The sequence below is a fragment of the Gorilla gorilla genome, chromosome 2 (genome assembly GCF_029281585.2).
Source record: "Gorilla gorilla gorilla isolate KB3781 chromosome 2, NHGRI_mGorGor1-v2.1_pri, whole genome shotgun sequence".
Lineage (NCBI taxonomy): Eukaryota > Metazoa > Chordata > Mammalia > Primates > Hominidae > Gorilla > Gorilla gorilla.
This window is the reverse complement of record NC_086017.1, coordinates 24,568,206-24,590,655: the sequence shown is the minus strand read 5'-3', so window position 1 is coordinate 24,590,655 and position 22,450 is coordinate 24,568,206. Positions and strand designations below refer to the sequence as shown.

At 52.1% G+C, this 22,450-nt stretch overlaps 1 protein-coding gene across 1 annotated transcript in view; it reads right to left on the bottom strand.

Annotated features, from left to right (window-relative positions):
* Positions 1-5,158: 5,158 nt before the first annotated feature.
* Positions 5,159-22,450, bottom strand: part of C2H3orf20 (chromosome 2 C3orf20 homolog) — a 99,976-nt gene continuing 82,684 nt past the window's right edge. Inside the window, exons 13-17 of the mRNA XM_055381075.2 lie at positions 20,272-20,575; positions 17,947-18,054; positions 16,335-16,477; positions 5,995-6,129; positions 5,159-5,404 (exon numbers count right to left, since the gene is read on the bottom strand). Coding sequence (XP_055237050.2) covers positions 5,320-5,404; positions 5,995-6,129; positions 16,335-16,477; positions 17,947-18,054; positions 20,272-20,575 — 775 coding nt within the window. The 3' untranslated portion in view covers positions 5,159-5,319. The remainder of the gene's footprint in view (positions 5,405-5,994; positions 6,130-16,334; positions 16,478-17,946; positions 18,055-20,271; positions 20,576-22,450) is intronic.

Genomic DNA, 22,450 nt, shown 5'->3' with positions numbered 1-22,450 from the left:
ATTGTCACTCCACTAGGCAAATTCCCTGGCTAGAGTATGACCTTAAAAATCCCTGGGGGAAGCAGCACCCACCATCAGAGGGGGCCTCTCACGGCCTTGTAATCAGTAGTTTGGAGGGGAAAAGATGGAGCATTTATTTATTTATTTATTGAGATGGAGTTTCACTCTTGTTGCCCAGGCTGGAGTGTAGTGGCGTGATCTTGGCTCACTGCAACCTCCGCCTCCCAGGTTCAAGTGATTCTCCCGCCTCAGCCTCCTGAGTAGCTGGGATTACAGGCGCACGCCACCACACCTGGCTAAGTTTTTTGTATTTTTAGTTGAGTTGGGGTTTTAGCATGTTAGCCAGGCTGGTCTTGAACTCCTGACCTCAGGTGAATCACCTGCCTAGGCCTCCCAAAGTACTGGGATTACAGGCGTGAGCCACCATATCTGGCCAAGATGGAGCTTTTAAATGGTCAAAGGCACCTGGTAGTTATCAACTGCTTTCGTCAACACCTTAATGGCAAAGCCTTTGCTGTCCTTCAGTATTAACCCCTGCATTTGCACCAGTGGCCTGGGCTGCTGCTGTTGCTGCAGTAAAGAGGCAGGTAAAGACCACCCCAAGGCTCTGCTGAGGAAAGGCAGGGCAGAGCTGGGGAAGATTTCATACAGCTCTCTTCCACTGCACCCATCTCCTGTCCTCCTCAGGCTGCAGCCACCCACATTTTCCCCTGCAACCAAACCAGTTTTAGACACATTTAGCCTTCCAGGTTTTTCTCAAAGGGTTTAGTTCCTGGTGTCCACACTTGCTTCACAGTTTCTCTGGGGCAGGGAAGGAGCCAGCAGTTCATGTCGGCTTGCCAGGTGGGTGAAAACCAGGCTGCCCTCCGTGGGTGTTTACATCTTGCAGAACAGATGTCCTGCTGGTTCTAGCTCTGGCCCCTATTCATCTTTGGACCCAGGGGTTCTTGGGGAAATTTCTGACTATGGTTTTTGGGATTCAGCCTAAAAATCCCATCTTATTTCAACAGAAGATTGCTGAAACCTGCCTGTGATTTCACTTTCCCAGTTTCAGGCCTTGGGACAGACATGCAGAGGTGAGGGACAGTGACTGAGCCTCTCTCAGGCTTTGGGTGCAGGCTGAGCCAGCCCAAGCCCTCCAACCACTCCTCACAGAATGGGTCTGCCACCTGCTCCTCACCCTGGGCCTTCGCCCTGCTCTTATAAGAAGTGTGACTAAGAAACCATCAAATGCTCTTCCAAAGTACTTTTACCATTTTGCACTCCCACCAGCAATGTATGGGAGTTCTAGCTGCTGCACATACTTTCCAGTACTTGGCATTTTCAGTTCAAAAAAAATTTTTTTAGCCATTCTAATAGGTTTCTAGTAGTATCTCATTTGTGGTTTTAATTTGCGTTTCCTTAAAGACTGATGACATTGAACATCTTGTCAATTTTTTTAACCATCTATATATCTACTTTTGCAAAATGTATGTTCAAATATTTAGTCCTTTAAAAAAAATACAGGGTTTTCTTCCTGAGTTGTAAGAGGCCTTTATTCCAGAAATTTTTATTTTTCTCCCAGTTTGTGGTACACCGTTATATTTTCTTAAAAGTGTTTTTAGAAGAGAAGTTTTTAAGGTGAAGTCCAGTCCATTTTATTTTTCTTTTATTTTTTTCTTACTGTCCTAGGAAATCTTTGTTTTAAAATCACAAATATTTCCTTATGTTTTCCTCTAGAATTGTTGTCATTTTAGCTCTTAAGTACAGGTCTATGATCCATTTTGAATTAATTATTGTGAGTGGTATGAAGTAAAGACTGATTTAATTTTTCCCATACAACTGTCTGGTTGTTCCAGCACCATTCCTTGAAAAGACCACCTTGTCACTTACGTTGATGAGACAAGTGCTTACCACCTGGTTTCCCCTCTGTCCTCTTGTTTTTTAGCCCCTGAAGATTTTTCCTATGACCTTGTGAGTTCCCACATGCAATTAAAGGGGTATTTAATTTATGTTATTCAGTATTTCTAGCGTTTTCTAACAAGATGGTGTTTTCAGGCCATTTAGTGCACAGTGTTGCTGGAGACAGAAGCCTCGCCCTTGTTTCCCTCCTCTAGGTCCTGGATGCACCTCCACAGGGAGGGGTGGGAGGAGACCTTGCCCGCTGCTGCCGTGTGCTGACTGTACCGCCATCCTTCCTCTGGGCTTCAGTCTCCTTTTTTATAAAGTGAGGGTGAGGTGGGAGATCAGCAGGACTTGTTTTCCAAGCCTTGGTCACTGCCCTGCTGATGGAAGCAGAGTGTAACAAGAACAACAAAAAAGCTGGCCCAAACCAGCTAGGACCATGATGGTGGTGAAAGCAACCTCTAGTTGCCCTTGTTGCTCATTATATGCTAATTATAATACATTTGCATAGGCCACTCACAAGTGCCACGATAGTTTATGAATGATGCCATAGCAACACCCTGAAGTTACCTTACATGGTTCCTGGAACTCCCCGCCCCTTTTCCAGAAAGTTCACAAATAACCCACCCCTTATTTAGCATATAATTAAGAGTGGGTATAAACTAGCCCTGCTCTGTCTATGGAGCAGCCATTTTGCTGTAGCTGTTGCCGTAATAAACTTGCTTTCTTTCACTGTGGGCTGCCTCCTAAGCAAAGCCAAAAACTTTCATGAGTTGAGCCCCAATTTTGGGGTTCACCTGCAGATCAAGGGGTCAGACACCATGATTCCTGGGTTTCCTCCTTGCCCTAGTTTTCCTGGACACCGAGTCTATTCATGGGTAGTCTTGCCCTCTCCTGGGCCTTCCACTGGGTCAGCCTGAACAAGAAAGGATTCTCAGTAATAAAGGGAGACCCTGCTCCCATTTCCCAGAGGCCATGGGCTGCTGACCATTCCATGTCTCCCTGACAGGCTGATAACCTGGGAGGTGAGTAATGGGATGCCGCCTACTCAGACACAGGTCACACACAGCAATGCCTCCTAACAAAACCCGCCCTGTAGGTTTTAGCTCTAGCTGCACCCTCTCTTCCTCCGAGGAGTCTTCCTAGAAACTGAGTCTTGGCTAGAGGAAAGAGCTACTCCATGGATGGAAGAGACGGGAAGGTAGTTGGTAGGGGCTGCCTGCAAAGACTGGGGGTGAGGCAGCAGCAGATGTGCCAGTGTTTGCCCTAGAGCATCCATGTGCATCGGGCCACAGCTGTTTCCTTAGAAAGCCTTGGACCTCCCTATAGCCAAAACGACAACAGAAGGAAGCCTGAAGAGTCCAAAAACAGTTTATGGCTCAGTTCTTCAGTTGATCGAGCACCTTTCCATCGTGCCTGGTTTGTTGGGGGCATCTTTGAGGGGCGAAGCCTTATCCTGCTCTCCTGGGGTTTCCATGGAGAGGGGCTTCCCCTTTTCTCCCTCCTCCCTAAAGTACATTTGATTCTGCAGCCCTGGACATTCGCTGGGCCTGTTCCACCAGTGGGAGGCGTCCCGCTCACGAGCAGCTCATTTTTGCCCCTTTCAGTGTGGTGAGCCCCGTGGGCAGGGCCAGGACCTGCTCTTCAGAGACAGGTCTGTGTGCACAGTGCACGCGGCTGTTGACATGCATATGCAGACTGCTTGGCATACCCACGCAAGCACTCCTGAGCACACAGCCCACAAGGCAGGTCTAGAGTGGCAGGGGAGAGGCTTTGTTTCAGGCCCTTGCCTGAGCCGAGGTCTCCATTCCAGCCTTTACCAAGGTCTTGCCTTGGGGGCTGGAAGGTGCCTGCCTGCAAGGACAGAGGTGGAACTTTCTTTCCCTTGCCTTCCAATCCTTGTCTGTCCTTGTGCTCAGGAGGGGAGGAGGAGAGAGTGGATAGAGCCCCTGGGACCCGTGATAAACATCAAGGTCCTTAAATATCAAAGATACAAGCTTACGAATATCGCAAGTCATTTCAAATTCATTTCTAGAAGAACAAGTGTATAATTCAAAAAACATTTTTGAATGATACAAAGGATAAACATTAAAGCTTGAAAAATTCAGATTAAAAAAGCTTATATTACAGAGGAAGCATAAGCATTTCTAAGTGCAACATCTCACTAAATGCTGCCTGCAGCTCAAGGCCTGAGCTCTGCTCTGGGCTGGGAGAAAAAGGTAGACCTTCTGGAGTCCTCAGCTGCTCCTGGAAAGGGCTCCGGTGAACCCAGACAAGACAGCCCAGTGTCATGGGCCTAGCGCAGGGGTTAGGACGAGACAGCCCAGAGCCGTGGGCCCAGAGCAGGGGTTTCTCTGTCCCTCACAGGCACCCTCAGGGACATGGGGAAACTTAGCACCCCAGAGGGACTACTGTCTTGGGCCCCTTGATGCTGGCAAGGATTTCTAAGGCCTGTGGCTCAGGAAAGAAGCCCGAAATGCACCAAATGGCACTGTGGCTGGGCTCAGTGGGGATGTCTGCCCCCAGGAGGCCACAGGGCTCTGGCTTTCAGGGCATCACTGAAGGGTCCCTAGGGGTGAGCACTCTGTCATTAAGTCTCCCAGCCTGCACCATTCTCATCTTCCTCAGATCCCCCCTCAGTGATTTCTTCCCCATCACCCTCTTAACTCCCTCCTCACTCCATACTTGCTTCTTCCTGCCCCCTCCCTCCTGACTTGTTCCCCTCCCCTCCCCCACTCCTTACTTGTTCCCCTCCCCTCCCTTACTTGTTCCCCTCCTCCCTCCCCTCCTTCCTTCCTTGTTCCCCTCCCCCTCCCTCCTTGTTTATTCCTCCTATTTTTCCTCTCTCCTTCTCCCTCCTCCATCTTCTTTCTTACCCCCTCCCCTCCCCCCTCACTTTTTTCTTCCTCTCTCTCCTTGCTCCTCCTCTCATTTCTCCCTTTGTCTCTTCTTCCCTGTCTTTGGCCTTTCTCTCTGCCTCTTCACTGTTCTCTTCTTGCTGTCTTTCCCACCTACGCCATAGACTGAGCCTCCCTCACCCAGGAAGGGTATAGGAGCCCAGTTCAGTCCCATCTGGGCATCCTGGGGGTTACTGGGTCACCTATCCTTGCGCTACCTCTTGGAGGTAGCTTCCTTCCTTGAGTGTGGGAGGGCCTCAGCTGACTTAACTGGCCGCAGAGGAAGTTCTGCATTGGGGGAACCGAGTTTCCAAGGACTTGACCTGGGACAAGTCTGTTGGGGGCCTCTAGCCTCACAGAAGACAGAATGAGCTGGGTCTGTCCTTCCCCAGAGCCTCACCCCAATGCTGGAGGCCCGCTGGTTTATTATAGAGGCTTGGAGGACAGGGTGGGAGACCGGGGAGGCAGGGCTGGGCTGGCAAGAAGCCCTAGCACCCCGGGCCAGGGCCTGGCTCACTTGGCTGCCGCCAGGATGGTGCTACTTCTTGGAGGTCTGCTTCTTCCAACTGGTTACCTTGCTGTCCCTGCTGAGAGGATGTAGCTCCACTTCAGGCTCTCTTGTCCTAAAGATCAAAATAGAGGGCCGGGAGGCGGAAGGGCTGTTCTTCACAGTGCCCAGAGCCCAGGCCCGGTTGGGCCAGGACACGCAAGGCCCTCTCCCTTGCACAGGTGAGGCTGTTGGGTGCTGTTCCAACCAGAGGGCCCCGGTGGCACCTGTGACCTTTCTATATGCTCCTAATTTTGCTTTTCTATCTTCATGAGAAATATGTGATTTCCACGCCATGCCGAATGTGTGATTCATTTCATGGTTACCAGCACCAGCAAGTAAGTGGCTTTTAACAGGTACAGCGAGTTTCTTGCAAGGAGACAGCGGGGCAGTCTCCACCCTTCTCAGACTAATGGGTCTGGGCTGTGGGGTTTTGCTGCAAAGTCTACAAAAGGCCTCCATCTCTACCACCCAGACCACTGCGAGCAGCTCCAGGGCAGCCTGCATGCCCGCCCAATATTGTGTTGATTACATGGGCTAGATGTCAGGGATGGTTGGACATGACCCAGGCCACGCCTGGGGGGCAGTGACTTGCCCAAGGCCAAATAGCCCCGAGGTGGCCTGCTGTGAGCCACGCCCATTCTGGCAGCTGATGTGGTCACCTACTTCTCAGCCTCCAGAGATAACTCCTTCTCCACATAGTCTTCCAGGGCCAATGAGGAGCTGCTTCCTTGGATATCTTCTGACTCAGCTTTCTTGACTGATTCAGAATCCTCCAGGCTCAGGACAGAGTTGGGAACACTGCAGGGGAGGCAGGGTCGGGGGCAGTGCTCAGGGCCCAGGGTGCACTGCACGCTGTCCCATCAGTGTTCTGGGAGCCTGGACAGACAAGGACACAAGTGCTTCTCCTCCTGAGGGCAGCGAAGGGAGAATCTGACCTCCTTGGGGACCCAGTGACATGCTGGAGGTTGGCTTCCCTGGCTTCTATTTTGGGCTGGATTAGCCCTAACCCAAATGCTGCTACACTCGCACCCCCAACACTGACCATAGCAAATGCCTGCGGTGGGGCAGGAGGGCTCCGTAAGTGACCACAGGAGAGATGACAGGGGGCAAAGGAAATGTGTCATCATGTGTAGTATTGTGGGCTGAACACATGTCCCCCAAATACATATGTAGAAGTCCTAAACCCCAAGACCCCAGAATGTGGCCTTATTTGGAAATAGGGTCACTGCAGACATCATTAGTTATGAGGCCATACTGGAGGAGGGTGGGTCCAATCCAACATAACTGGTGTTCCTCTACAAAGGGGAAATTTGGGAGAATGCCATGTGAGGATTGCAGTTCTGTGGCCATAGGCCAAGGAGCTACCAGGAACACGGAGCAAGGCCTGGGACTGAGCCTCCCTAGCAGCTTCTGGGAGAGCGTGGCCCTGCTCACAACTTGGTCCAAGCTTCTGGCATCCAGAACTGTGAGAGGATGAATTTCTGTTGTTTCAGCCACTCAGTTTGGGTCACCTTTGTGTCTTAGGCTGTTCGAGCAGCTATTACAAAATACCATAGGCTGGGTGGCTGTGAAACAACAGAGGTTCCTCTCCATTCTGGAGGCTGGGAAGCCCGTCATCAAGGAACCGGCAGATTCAGTGCCTGGTGAGGACCTGCTGCGTCATAGATGGCTGTGTTCTCATAACTTCACACAGGGAAAGGGGCGAGGGTCCTTCTGGGGCCTTTTATAAGTGCACTAATCCCATTCATGAGGGCTCCATCCCATGAATCACCTCCCCAAGGCTCTGCCTCCTAAACCATTGCCTTGGAGGTGAGGATTTCAACACATGAACTTTGGGGGGACACACTTTCAGACCACAGCCCCTTGTTACAGCAGCTCCAGCAAACACGAGTGTGGCTATTCCTTACCTTTGTGCCACACCTCACAGCTTTGCAGCCGTTCATTGTCAGTGTTTCTGAGTTACAGGATGTTTCTGAGATTCACAGCAGCCTGGGAAGCAGGCAACTCTGGGACATTTGTCCCATTTTCCTGACAAGGGCCCCGATGTCCAGAGAGGTGAGTGGGCTTATTCACGGGCACATAGTAAGTCAATGGCAGAGACAGGACTGGCCGATGTATGCACTGTCTAGTCACTCGGTCATATTTACTGAGCCTCTACTATGCGTCCGGCCCTGAGGAGTTTACAACCTGGTGGGGGTCATGGGTAGCAGTATCTGGTGCTGAAGAAAGGGGCATGGCTTGGGGAGGGGGCTTGAGGTAGCTCTGGGAGTATGTGGCTAAGTCTGGGCTGGGGACAGGAAGTGGGTGTGGAGGGACTGTCCAGGCAGGGGCCATCCTACAAGGCCTAGAGCAAGAAACAGTGTTTACGGGCTGTTAAATCTGTTTTGTTTGTATAGATCAAGCAAGGGAATCACAGGTGACTTTCTTAAGGCCAGGGCCTTTCAGAGACAAGAGGAGACACAGCCTACTCCATCATCTCAAGGGCCCTAGAAAAACTAAACACCAAGAAATGCCGAGACAGGGCCTCAGAATCTGGGTGTATGCACAATGTTTACATTTGGCAAATTAACACCTCTTTGCAGCCCCTTACCTCCAATCTGGCCTCACAAGGAGCACACACACTAAACTAAGCTGACCCTTTAAACGCCTCTCTTAGAGGCCTGCCTGAGGCCCTTTGAGAAGAGGTGGACTGTGGAAGTGTCTGGGCCTATGGTCCAGTCCCTGCCATTCTCAGGGGGCGGGGTGGGGGGCAGGAGGCGCAGCGTAGGCTGATGGGCTCCTCCAGGGCCCCCCTACAGCCCCAGCCCAGGGTGGATGTGGAGGAGGTCCCAGCAACTCTGTTTGGTGTTGAGTGCTTGAGGAGTGCAGGGGAAAAGGCTCAGAAAGAAGCATGGTCCCCCTCACCTGGACATTTCATTCATTCTTTCTTTCATTCATTCCCAGAGCACCTCCTCCCTGAGCTCAGCTCTAGGACTAAATACCTATAGAAGGGCCTGAGTTTACAGCCAGCCCCTCCGTCCCAGCAGTTGGGAAATGTCCCCACCCTGGGTACTGGCCTCCTCCCTGTTCTCCCTGTCTCCAGCCTCACCCTCTTCCATCCAGTGCCCCTACCCCGCGCCCCACCAGAGGGCTGGTCCTCCTTGATCTGGCCTTGTCTCTCCCACTTAAAGCCAGTGTGTGGTTCCCTGATGCTTGCAGGGGTAAGCTCCAGCCCCCACGGCATGACGCCTGCTTCAGGGTCTGTCAGAATCTGGCCCAAACTATCAGCATGTTTTTCTAGCAGCCTGTCTTGGTGGCTCCCCTAAATCCACAGCCCTCCTGCTCACAGGTTCCTGCGGTGCACTGAGCCCTTGCCTGCCCCAGCCCCTCCTGAGTGCTTTTTCCCTCTCCCCCTTTGCTGGGCCTTCTTCTTATCCTTCAAGGCCAGCCTCCCAGGTCCCCTCCTCTGCCAAGCCCTCTGAGCTCTAGCAGAAGGTGAGATTTCCTCCACCGTCCCCTCTGCCTCTGTGCTTATTATGGTGCACTGCTCACAGCTCTATGAATCTGCCCTGCAAGTGCCTCGGCAGGATTTGGTCTCAGCGCCTTGGCACCTCCTGTGTCTGGCTCTTAGCCAGGCATGAGTGAGTGAATGAATGAATGAACCAAATGATGGGGACGTCAGAGGACCATGAACGACTAGGCCAGCAGAGCCACACAGCTGTCCTGCTGGGGTGACAGGAACACATGTCCCTGCTGACAGTGGGCCAGGTGCTTCTCTGGAAGACTAATCTAGAGGTTGATTCTGAGACCATCCTTGGTCAGGGATAAGCAAAAAAGACCATCTGGGGCTTTGCAACAGGCCAGTCCCTCCAGGAATTTCAAAGCCTTTGTACTCACCACAGTGAAAAGGAAAAGCATCCACAAGAACAGGCCCTCGTCAGGTGTGGAGCCCACCTCCCCATGGTATTGCGGCTAGCCCACTGTTTCTGAGCCCCTGGTCTACTTCAGGAAGGTAATTTCTCTCTACTCAGTGCCCCCTCAGGCCCCAGTCCAGAAAAGAGGTAGTTTTAACACCATCCTCATCCATCGTTACTGTCTGCTGCTGTGACAAGCTCATGATACCCTGCTTAGCCCCAACCCAGTCCCTGCCAGGTTCATGAGTCTACAGCCCAACTCTGATCAAGTCTCTCTCAGCTCAAGAACCTTCATTAGCTCCCCATTGCCTGTAGGATCAAGTCAGGAAAGCCTACGTCTGCATGCCCTTCCCCTGCCTGTTCAAGGGGCTTCCTTGGGCTGAGTGGGGTGTGGGGTTGCTGGCATGAGCAGCCGGTAAGGGTGGATTGCTGTTCCTCAGAGCAGCATCACAGAGGGAGGGCCTGGCGGTGGCTGGCTCCTTGCTGAGCACGGGGCCTGCTCTCCACAGATCCATCCTTGGAGGGGCCTTAGTGTATGCAGCGGATGAGGGTGTGGGCCCCCTGCACTGCTGATCCAACTAGAGACCCAGTCACCTCACCCTGTGCCCTCCCCACTCCCCTGCCTACCCCTCCTGCCTCCACCTAGTCTCTTCCTGCCTCTTCTGAGGTGGGCAAGGGGCAGGGGTGCTACCAAGTGGCGCAGCTGTAAAGAGCTTCCCCTCCCATCTGGATAGCATGTTACAGGATACAAAGCCTCTTGAGGCTCACATTGGTGTTTCTGTAGCACTCTGTCTTTATCAGGTCTCATTCCAGTTGGTAGTGTGGTCTGCGTTTCACAGAGCCCTTGATGGTTTATACCGTGCTTTGTCCCTTCTAGAGTGTCTTATGGTTTACAAAGTGCTTTGAAGGGTAGGAGGCTCATTACAGTTTAGAGAGCACTTTACGGGGCTCACAGTAGCTTACGGAGTGCTCTGCTGTTCTGGAGAGCAGGCCTGTGAGGGCGCACAGCAGTGTAGAAGATGCTGTCTGGTTTACAGGGCACATTGCTGCTCCCAAAGCCCTTTGTGATTTTGGGGACATGTGGCAATTTACAAAGGATTTTGTCTTCTACAGAATTCATGACAGTTTGCAAAGTACTCTGTGGCTTACTGGGTGCATTGACGTTTACACAGGGCTTTGCAGTTCACAGGGCACACTGACAGTTTAAGGAACACTTTGTCATCACAGGTGCAGTCATCTCTGACAGCTTCTGATCCTCTCAACTCACTCCTCTGAGAATGGTCCAGAAAGAACTACGCCCCCATCCCACAAGGAGGGGACTGAGGCCCAGCAAGGGCAAGGCCAGGTTTGTGGCATTGCCTGGGCACACTGTCCCTCCAGGGCACCTCCCTACCCTGGCTGGGCCTCCACTTTCCCTTCTCTAATATGGGCGCTCAGGGCCCGGGGTCATCTTTTCTGCAGGAAGCTCACCCACCAGACTCCCACATTGCCTAGCAGCTGGGGTTGGAGCCCAAGGCTTCACTCTCCTCTCCCCACCACCCCATGCCAGGCCCATGGGCAGCACCACAAAGGGGCACTGCCAGGCGCCTCCACCCCAGACACTTGTGAGGGCTCCAGGACACCAGGTCTGGCACATTCCCATCCTGGGGACCTAACAGGCTAGCAGGCGAGGCAGACAGTTGGCCAGTTAGCTCCAGTCCTAGGTAGATGGAGACCGGCCTTTCCGAGAGGTCCCAGCAGGAGGATGTGACAATGGAGGGACAAAGCAGAGGCTCCCGGCCCTCGCTGGTCTCCCGTGCTCCAAGACATCTTCCACAGTGAGTCGGAGCCGTCGTCCTGACAAAGCTGCCCGGCCACGCTCATCAAAGCCTCCCACAGCTCTGGCCACACTCAGGAAGGGGACAGCCGCCCTGGCTGGGGGTCAGGCTGCCTGCACTTGGCCTCCAGCTACCCTGGCGCCCCACCTCTTCACCTACCCACTCTCTGCATCCTGGGTGCTGGCAGGCTGAGCTAAGAGGGCCAACTGCCCTCCCTGCCTGGTGGGCCCTTCACGCCCCTGTCACCACTGTCACAAATCCAGTCCTGGTCTCTTGTGTACCTCGTCCCCACTGCTGTATGAGTGCAGCGGGGCAGCACCTCTGCTCACTGGCACAGATATGGGCCTGCAAATAGTAACTAGTGTGTGACCCCCCCTCCCCCTCGCCGGCTGCCCCTGAGGGTGATGAGGGAGGCAGGGGGATAGCAGTGACTATTGTGTGCAGGTGGACATGGTGCAGACTCATGAGCTCTGCATGTGTTCTGGGCTGTTTTTCCCAGCCTGGCTACTGCTGGCTGCTTGAAAGCTTTCCTGGCAGCTCCAGCCTCCTGAGCCCTACCAGGTATCAGAGCTCCCTTAGTCCCCTCCATCTGGGGGCCTGGAAGCTTTCGGGAGTGAGGATGAGCCCTTGGCCTCTCCGGTCCCTATTGTGCTGGTGCCCAGTTGGGAAGAGTCTGGCAAGGACAGGGGCTGAGCCAGATGTGACCCAGCGCCCCGCACAGGGCTGCCCTGGGGAGGGGATCACTATCTGCCACATAAGAAAGGAGAAAAGGCACAGTCTGAGTGGGGGACAGGGAGGCTCCAAGCCTCACACAGCTCTGGTCTCTGATCAGTCCTGGCCCCGAGCTGGGCTGCTGTTTCCCAAGCTTGGAGCCTTCTGTGGCCTCATCTTGGTGCAGCCCACTGGGCCCGCCACTCCCAGAGGCCCTGTAGACTCCCCCAGTTGTTTTTGGCCTGGCAGGCCCTCACCCTTCTGCTCTGTTTGTCAGAAGGCAATCTACCTGCCAGGTGACAGCTTGCCCCAGCCCCTGCTGGAGCTCATGAGGCCCCCGTGGGGACCCTTTCTTCCCCAGCACCTACGGCCCGGGTCCTTTGTGGGTTCCTCTTCCTGCTCCTGGCCCTTGCCTCTCCATGGCGGCTTCACAGATGCCAGGCCCACATTGAGAACTCTTTCTGTGGCCAGCTCCTCTGAGGAAAGAGAAGGCTGAAGTGCCTCCAGCCTGGTGACCACCCCAACCTGACTGGACCTGGCTTCCAGCCCAGCTTCCCTGCACCTGCTCTGCTCACCTATTGCTTTTCTCTCCACCTCCTCACCTCCACAGAAGGATTTCCTGGACTCCCCCCCCAACACTTGTGCAAAGCCAAGTCTACTCTGGGTAAGGAAGACATGATTCCCACCAAGCAACAGTGAGGGCCTCCCTTTCCTAGCACTCTAGATGCAAAGCTGTTGGGCAACATCCCTCAGTAAACGGAGGACATAGAAAACAATGTCAGCTCCTGGCACTGCAGACTCCCTCGCTCTAGGCATGGATTCTTCTGATTTCAGAGACTGTTTCCAGCATAATGGTCCCTCACGCTACCCCTTCCATGGCCTCTGACCATCAGCCTTCCAAATCTAAAGGTGAACATTTATTCTTTCCCCCAAACCATCCCATAGCAACTAAGCCTGCTGAGACCTTGATTCAGCCATCTCTTTTCCCTCAAGGGCACAACTGATCAGCAAGCCTTCTATGTATTCATCCTGGTTGCATATTTAGAAAATAAATGGACCGGCCAATCACAGAGGTCTGCCCTTTAGGCTGCTGCTGAACCTCACTCACTGGGGTGTGGCTGCAGAAGCTACCATCTGAACCACATGCATCCACCTTGTCCATGAGGACATTGTGAGATTTCACCCAGTATCTTCTGGAATCCAGGTGATGCGGCCAGCCAACAGCACGTCTTGTACTACTAACCAGTCACCCTGCTGGAAGAGGAACTGGGGTGGATGGAGTACTTTTCAAACATGTCCACAAATTCTTCAACACTGTTTCCCCATCAAGAGGTGGTGTCTAATTCCCCCCGAACTTGAATATGGGCTGGCCCTAGGGACTTCAGTGCAATGGAATGTGTGATGCTGCATGACTTATGAGGCTAAGGCATGAAAGGCAAGACAGCTTCTTGCTGGCCCTTTCCTGGGAAGCTCCCTCTTGGAACCCAGCCACCATGTTGTCAGGAAGCCCAGGCCACTTGGAGAGGCTACATTTGAGTGGTCTGGCTGACAGCCCACACTGACCACCAGGCATGGGAGTGCGCAAACCTTGGAGATGACTTAGCCCCAGACAACTTCTGACTGTAACTGTATGACAGACCTTCTCACTCCTGCCAAACAAGAACCACTTAGCTGAGCGCAGCTGGCACCAGGACCATGACAGAGAATAATAATAATAAACAACGATTGTGTTGTTTTATCCTACAAAGCTTGGGTGGTTTGTTTCACAGATACGGATTATAGGAACAACTGCTATGGCAGTGCTTTCAATTAAAGATTCCATTTCCTTTTTTCGCCTAAGTGCTCTTAAACCATCAACCCACTTGGCTATTCTAGGATTAGAAGGAGTCCTACTGGTTAATAGTTTCACGAATCTGCCTCTTTCCATTTTCAAGAACCTAGACCATCTTGTGTGCATGTTTGTAGTTTGTATGTATGTGTGTATGTTTCTATCTAGTTTGTGTGTGTCTGGTTTGTGTATATGTGTGTATAGTGTATGCATGTGTATGTGTGTCTAGTTTGTGTATACTTCTGTGTGTCTAGTTTGTGTGTGTTTGTGCATCTAGTATGTGCAGGAATCTAACGTGTGTACATGTGTGTCTAGTTTACGTGTGTTTATAGTTTGTATGTATGCATATAGTTTGTATATGTGTGTATCTGGTTTGTGTGTATGTGTGTGTGTCTAGTTTTCTGATTCTTTCCTCACCATTCCAGAACAATTGTTGAAGACTGTTGTAAACATACCACTAAGTTCTTTCAGAATCCTTGAATATAACAAATTAGGAGACCAGAGCTCATTTTAATGATAATAATATCACTAACAAGGGTAGGCAGTAATCTCAGTAAATGTGAGCTACGTGCCAGCACTTCCCATGTGCTGACTCCTCTAATCCCCATAACCCAATACAGTGAGTCTCACTCTACAAAGAAGCTGGTGCACAGAGAGGGTGAGTGTTTTACACAGGTCACGCAGCTATGAAAGGTGGCTGGACTCCTTAAACTGTCATTTCCTACTAAAGAGCATCTTCCTTTTGAGGACATCTAGAGCCAAATAAGAGCTATGTCTCTTTGTAACTACTTTCTGGCATCCTCCACTGTGATGTCTGAACGTCTATGTCCCCCCAAATTGATATGCTGAAATCCTCATCCCTAAGGTGATGGTGTTGGGAGGCAGAGCTTTTGGGAGGTAAGGCAGTCATGAGGGTGGGACCCTCATGAATGGGATTGGTGCCCTTATACAACAGGCCCCAGAGAGACCCTCGTCCTTTCTGCCATGCAAAGACACAGCAAGAAGGCGCCATCTATGAACCAGGAAGTAGCCCTTGCCAGACACCAAATCCATTGGTGCCTTGGTCTTGGACTTACCAGCCTCCAGACAGTGGGAAATAAATGTTCAACAGGCTAAGACATTCACTCCCCATGCACCATAGCAGGCTAGCCTTGTTCTGAATGTTTCTGAAAATGCCCTTGCTGGTCCTCTTTGGCATCTTCCTGCAGCCTCAGCTCATCTTCAGCCTGCGCCCTTCCCAACAGCGTCCCCCTGTCCTGTCCTGCCCTTGGTGCGTCTGTCTTTCTCCCTGGGATTGTTGGTGACTGGTCTTCAAGGACCACCAAGCCCTCTCCCTCTTGAAGTCTCAGGCAGTGGGGTCTCAGTGACTTTTCTGTCTGCACCTTTCAGCATCTGCTCCTCCTTACCATCCACAGGCTCCTCCTGGGCCTCCCTTCCCCGCTGAGTGCTCTGAGTTGTGGGGGTCACTTGGCATGACCTCCTCAGTTCCTCCAGAAGTGGGTTGCCCCACTCGGACAAGGCCCAGACTCAGCTTACTACAGTGAGAAGGGCATAAGGACTCCTAGAAAACTGAGGGTCCTGTGTGGGAGTAGGGGGTGCCCAGACTCGGTGCTGTGGGGGTGCAGTCACAGGACTTAAGGCTGCATACCCCAGGTCTGCGTATAAATAACACTTTCCACATGCCCCATCATTTGCTTCACAGTTCACAAAGCTCTTTAACAAACACACTTTCATGAGATCCTCACAGCCTCTCAAGGTGGGCATTATTTCCTCATTTTGAAGGTGAGGAAACAGAGGATTAGGGAGGTAAACTGATTCACCACAGTCACCCAGCCATTAGAATGGAGCAGGGGCTCCAACCTCATCCTGCAAGTGTCTCACTGCACCGTGCTGCCCAGGCATTCTCAAATCTGCTCATGTTCCCCTAAAGCAGCCTTCAGGCGCTTCATGCAGCGCAGGCTCCTTCCTGGACTAGGATGTATTCTTCTTGAGCCACTCAAAGCTAGGTCTCTCCACTCAAGAAGATCATCTCACGAGAGCTGGGCCCAGGAGGTGCTCAACAAGTTGGCATCACCCGGTTGAAAAGCCCAAGCCCAGAAGCCCAGAGGCAGACTTAAGCCAGCATTTCCTGCTACAGGGGCCTGGGATCACTTCATGAATGGCCTTTGTCTGTGTGGGGAGGCTGAGGCAGGGGGATCACTTGAGCCCAGCCATTCAAGGATGCAGTGAGCTATGATCGCGTCACTGTACTCCAGCCTGGCCAACAGAGTGAGACCCTCTCTCAAAACAAACAAACAAAAAAACAAAGCAGAAGCAGGGCCCAGTTTGCACATGAGGTGGTGGTAGGGTGTGGTGGGACAGAGAGGGGGTATAGACAGAGCTGCCCACCAAACCTGTCTAGATTATTCCAACAGAAACAGGGACTGTGCAAGCATTCCCATGTCCCTCTTTCCCCAAGGGGGCTCTTTTTCCAAACTTGTGTCCCAAAGAAACCCACAACATGGCCTTGCTCACACCCCCCCTCCCACTCTGCACCTGCTCCCATCCCTCCCCTGCCCACCTGCAAAGTCCTCCTGCCGCAGTTTTTGCCATGTGTGTGCCACAGGTGGAGGCTTCCCAGCTCCAGCCCCCCTCCCCACTCCATCCCTTCAGCCCCGCCTGCTCCCCTCAGTTCCCCTTTCACAGCCCAAGTCTCCTTTCTGCCCTCCATACCTCCCCAGGCCCATCCCTCATCCTGCGTGTTTCCTGTTTTACCTGAATTTGTAGTCATCCGGCAGGAAGTAGCCCATCTTGCAATCCTGTTGAGACCGGAAGATCTGTTTCAGCAGATTCTGCTTGCTGAGGCCATATCCATTCAAAACACGGCCCCCAAAAATGAGCTTCCCCCCGGCAAACATCTGTTGACAGGAAGGAAATGAGGAGAGATCCTCAGCATATCAGCACAGCAGTGTCCACCGATAGATAAGACAGGCAAGTTTGGAATTTCACTAGGACAGCGCCACAGGCTCTCAGAGCTTACGCCGTGAGGCAGGCCTGGGGTGGCTGGGGAAGGAGTGCTGCCCTCCCTGAGTTGCCCAGGGAGGTATGGCTGAGTCCAGCCCCTGCCCAGGCTGGGACGGTGGGGTTGCCCTATGATCTGGGGGCCTGGTCAGGGGTTTGGCTCAGCCATACCTCCCTGGGCAACTTGGGGAGGGCAGCACTCCTTCCCTTCTGCCTGCTTGGCCACCCAGCTCAAATGCACTTCACATACAACCCCACAGAGCCCTGGGGCCAGAAAGGTGTTCCCCTGCTGTGTGTGTATGTTTCAGCTCATCCCATGGAATGGGAACCCCTTGAGGGCAGGGCTCCCACCCCCATAGGTCAGTCCCCAACAAGTAGACACCTATCCAAATATTTCTGTGCAAAATATTCATGACAGCATTATTTGTTATGGCAAAAAAATACAAATAACTTAAATGTCAACAAAAACAGCACAAATAGATAAAATGACAGACTCTCCACTTTGGGAGGTCAAGGTGGGCGGATCACAAGGTCAGGAGTTCGAGACCAGCCTGGCCAGTATGATGAAACCCCAATCCTACTAAAAATACAAAAATTAGCCGGGCATGATGGCGGGAACCTGTAGTCCCAGCTACTTGGGAGGCTGAGGCAGGATAATCACTTGAATCCGGGAGGCAGAGGTTGCAGTGAGCCGAGATTACACCACTGCACTCCAGCCTGGATGAGAGAGTGAGACTCTGTCTCAAAAAAAAAAAAAAGAAGACAGACTCTTACACAGTAGTTAAAAATCAGGTGTTACAAACTATATAAGGACATGGGGAAATGCTCATGGTATTTTAATTTAAAAAGAAGAATTGCAAAGAATATATGCAGAAAAGGACTGCAAAGGTCAGACACCAAAATGTTAGCATGTGGTGGCCCTTGCAGGTGCCAGGTACATATCTGTGGGATGAGCAAATGAGACTCTCTGAGTGATCTGATGATGTCATTATTTTCTAAATTATATTTTCTAAGCTTTTCATAATGAACATGTGTAAGTATTTACAGTACACTGTTTTTAGGATAAAGCCATTTAAAAACAAACAGATGAAGGGAATTTGATTTGCTAGGTTGAATGTCACCTGTCCCTTCAGTCTCCTGGGATGGGGGACACATAGGGTCCTGGGCTTCAGCCCCAGCTCTGTGTGCTGGGTGACTCTTGGTCAGTCTTCCTGCTCTCTGGGCCTCAGCCAGGGTGGGGAGATAATTCCGCAGCCCCTCCCTTCTTCTCCTCTCTCCTCCTCCTCCCACATGTGTGATTCTGCAGGGGCAGAGGTGGCTGTGGCTGGGGTGGCAGGCAGTGGATAGCAAGTCCCTGCTGGCTCACCAGAATCATCCCCTGCACCACAGAGTTCTTCTTCACCATCAGGGGAGGGTCCTCCTGCAGGGGGCTGTCCAGGTCATACTGCAGCAGGCGGTAGGAGTCATACCGGCACTACCAGGAGAGAAATACGAGAACTGGTCACCCCCATGCCAATAAGATGTACCCGGATTGCCATATTCTTGGCTAGGCCTGGTTCCCCCTGAGTCCTGGAGCCCTGTACAACTCCCTCTCCCCAACTCCTCCTGCTCCAGGGGCCCTTGGGCCTGCATGCACACCTCCCATGACTGTACCTTGAGGATGTCCCTAGATCTGATTAGAGCCCGCTAGGGGAGAAGGCCACTTCTGAGATGGCTGCCCCACATGTGACTCCCACTAGCCTGGCTCTCTGGGGTCCACAGAATGTGACTGCTCCCTTGCCCTGGGGGTAGCACTGCAGAGGTTTGAAGAAGGGAACTATGTTCTTAGGTGGACCCGTTTCCAGGCTTTTGAGTCTACTTTACACAGCATAAAGAATTCCCCCACTCCCTACCCACTCCTGGCAAGCCCCTCAGGACCCTCCCAGTCACTATATCCAGGGAGAGGACCTGAACTGAACCCACACCTCAAGGTAGGGTCTGGGCAATTCAGAGGAAAGCTGGCCTCTCTCGCCTCCTTCTTTCTGGATGCCTCAGATCTATTAATACAGCCAATGTGCTGTCTTGCCATTTTATCTGCCTTATTTCCAGGTGCCTCTAGCTATCCTTTCAGTCTACAATATGAAACTCAGAACCACACCCAGTGTTCTAGCTGTCAGGGAAAGAGAAACTCTGGGAACATTTCTGCATTCACCAAAGACACCCTAATCTGACACCTGCTTCCAAGTCTGTCCTCCAGGCCTGCTGCCCACTCCTTTATGAACTTCAACTGCCTCAGGCCACGCCCTGTCCTCACTCACACTGTTCGTGGCTGGGCTTGGCCACCTGAGCACTCCAATTGCTTAGGGACAACTGTTAGCGAACAACGACTAGCCCCATGATAAACTAAAATCAACTCTAAGTTCCCCCGTGGGCAGGGATTTTATCTGTCTCTACATGGACGGACACACAGAAGGAACTCAATACATGCTCACTGGATTGAACTAAATTGGAGGTTGGCTCTGGAAAACAAACATGGCTTTGCTGTATGGGACAAGTGAAAAGGCTTGTGGCTGAGTCTACACTCTTGGACTGAGATGGTCAAAGGGCTACTGGTGTCTGCTCAGAAGGTCTGGAGCACAGACCCGAGGGTGGACGTGCCAGAGTCAGGGAGGGGCCACTTCTGGGAGGAGGGTGTCCATGCAGAACCCCTACCCCTGGTGTACATGAAAACCCAGAACTCTGCAGCAGCAATTGGGAAATGGGCAAAGACAGCGGATTCTAGGAGACAGGAGGGCAAAGAGGGCTTGAAGGAAGTCACCATGTGGACACCCAGCTCATGTGCTCATGTGCCATCCTTTGCTCCAGTTGGTCTGGGGTTGGGGCCAGCCTTCAAACTGTGCCAATGTTGCTGGGAATGACTGCATGCTTGGAGGATTACATAAGCCTGATAGGTGGGAACGACTCTACTGCAGCGATGAGTAGGCAGGAGTGCGTTCCATGGGCCTGAAGACTCCCTGCAGACTTCAGCCATAACCAGCTGGGACCTTGAGCAGTGCTTCTCTCCTGTCCCCCTTCGCACAGATCACTGCCTCTTCTAGGGACATTAATCACCTGCCAAAACCCCATTTAACCTGGATGGCCCTCCGGACCCCCAGATGGCAGCAGGCACATGTTCCCAGGCTCTTGTGTGCCCAGAGCTGTCCTCTCACGGCCTCATTGGCGGTGCTGGAGTTGCTGCCACACTGGGAGCTCCTCTAGGGCCCGGTTTGCATCTGAGTCATGCTGGGTGCCCAGGGCCCGGTCCATGCCCAGCACACAGTGGGTACTTCTGACAGTCTACAAGTATTTTCAGAGCCCTGAGGATTCAGTGGTGAGCACTGCCCGTGCTCTAAATATTCACACCAACAAACAGTCACAAACTGGAAGGAAAGGACAGTACCCTGATTTTGTCTCAAGGGTCAGAAGAGGGCCTGGCCCTTATGTGGTGACATTCACCTTAGAACTAGAGGATGAGTGGGAAGGAGAGAAGCAGGGGCAGGGAGGACACTGCAGACGGGAGAGTACACACAAAGGCTCCAAGGAGAAAGGAGCTGAAGGAGGGTGGCCCCTCAGGCAGGTGCTCAGCCAGTCCTAGCACTGTGGCGGTCTTCTCGGACTGCCCCACCACCCCTGCCCCTGGCCTCCAGGGCCTCCTCACTGGGCCCAGACCAACCTGGATGCAGGGTGAGCCACGGCCCCGCTGCTGGTGGTTGTAGAGAGTGTTCAGCAGCCACTGGAGCTGCCCAGTGCTGGTGTAGTTCTGGCTTGAGATGATCCCAAACACCAGCATTTGGCTGGGGTCTCGGGGTGCCAACAGGAAGCGCTCCAGCTCCACGTCAGAGACCAGGGGCGCCTTCACCAGGCACTTGCAGCCAGCACGGGCGTCTTCCTTGAGCATGAGCTTCCGCAGCACCAGCGGGCAGTCTGAGGGCAAGGCCGCCCACCTGGTGGAGCTGCGCCCCTCACGGGCCTTCCCTCTGCAATGAGGAGCACAGTGCACAGGGACCCTCAGAAGGTGGTGAAGGTCTGTGGTTTCCAGAGCCCCCTGGCTCCTGCTGGTCAAAGGCCCTGCTGCAGGCAGATTTTAGTCTGGGCCCTGCTGCCAATGTGCTGCACCACCTTGAACAGGTCCCCTAACCTCTCTGGGCCTCTTTCCACGGTGCAAAATGAGAGTAACAAGTTACTCCTTCACCCATCCATTGGGTCAAAAAATGCTTTAGTGTCATCCTTAACTCCCTTCTCTCACACCAAACACATCCCATCTAATCTTGTCAGCAAGCTTGTCCTCTCTACACTCAAGACAGACCCACAATCTGACCACTTTTCCTCCCCTCCACCCCCACGGATGTGGTCCAAGTCTCCTTCATTCTTGCCTGGCTGCCTGCAAATGCCTCCTAATGGGTCCTGTGTTTTCTTCCCTGGCCTGTCGTCAGTCTGTTCTCAGACCAAGGGATCCTGTTAAAGCCTAGCTCATGTCATGTCACTACTCTCTTCGAAACCCTCCAGTGGCTTTCTACCTTTTACAGAATAAAAGCCAAAGTCCCTGCCCTGTGCTTCAAGGCTGCAAGAATCTGCCCCCTGCATTTCGTCCTCCTTACATCTCTTACTCTCCAGCATTCCTGCCTTTGCTCACTGCACTTCGGCCACACTGGCCTCCACTTGTCCTTTAGTGTTGGAGGATAGTGGCCTTTGCTGTTCCTCCATAGAGCCATTATGTCACTCTCACAAGGCTCTGTCCAAATGTTACCTTCTTAATGAGATTTTCTGAGTGCCCTATTTCATCCCTCTTCTTCCAACACTCTTTCCCTTCCCTGTTTTATTTTTCTTCTTAGCATTGCTTGCTATCTAACATATCTTTTACTTTTAAATTTTATTATTGCACTTCTCTGTCCTACTAGAATGCAAGTTCCATGAGTTCATGAATTTGGTGTGTTTTGTTCAGTGGAATAAAACAGTAGCATTTGAAAAATAGTAAAGATTCAACAGAGATTCAATAAATATTCAAACCAATATTTGTTGGGCCCCTACTATGTGCCAAACACTGTACCGGGTTGTTGTGAGGGTTGTGGTATTTACACGGGAATAAGTGCCATCCAAATAGAAAGTGCTGCTATGATTCTACCTTTATCGATGTCTATTCCAAGACTGTGGATACTGTAAAATGCTAAACATGATGAAAGGCAGTAGCATGTTTAGCATTTTACAGCATCACAGTCTTGGAATAGACATTGTCTTGGTTAATTTTATAACAACTCTGTGCAACAGGCAGGACAGAAACTCTTTTTTCTTTTTCTTTTTTTTTTTTTTTTTTTGAGACGGAGTCTCACTCTGTCACCCAGGCTGGAGTGCAGTGGCGCAATCTCGGCTCACTGTAAGCTCCGCCTCCCGGGTTCACGCCATTCTCCTGCCTCAGCCTCCTGAGTAGCTGGGACTACAGGCGCCCACCACCACGCCTGGCTAATTTTTTGTATTTTTAGTAGAGACGGGGTTTCACCGTGTTAGCCAGGATAGTCTCGATCTCCTGACCTTATGATCTGCCCGCCTCGGCCTCCCAAAGTGCTGGGATTACAGGCGTGAGCCGCCGCGCCCAGCCCAGAAACTCTTATTGCCATCTACAGATTAGAAAACAGAAGGTTCCCACGAGGTGAATGGGTGCCCAAGTTCATAAGGTAATTAAGTGGCAAGGGCTAGGATTAGAAACCAGGACAACCTGAAACAAGAGCAATGCAAGATGAGCATTATTTCTCAGGGGCTATTAATACTGATAAGTACTTGCTGAACAAACTTGTTAAGAATATCTCTTATTCAAGAACCTGCATATCTGGGGCAGAGCAGGGGGTGGGGGAGGCTGG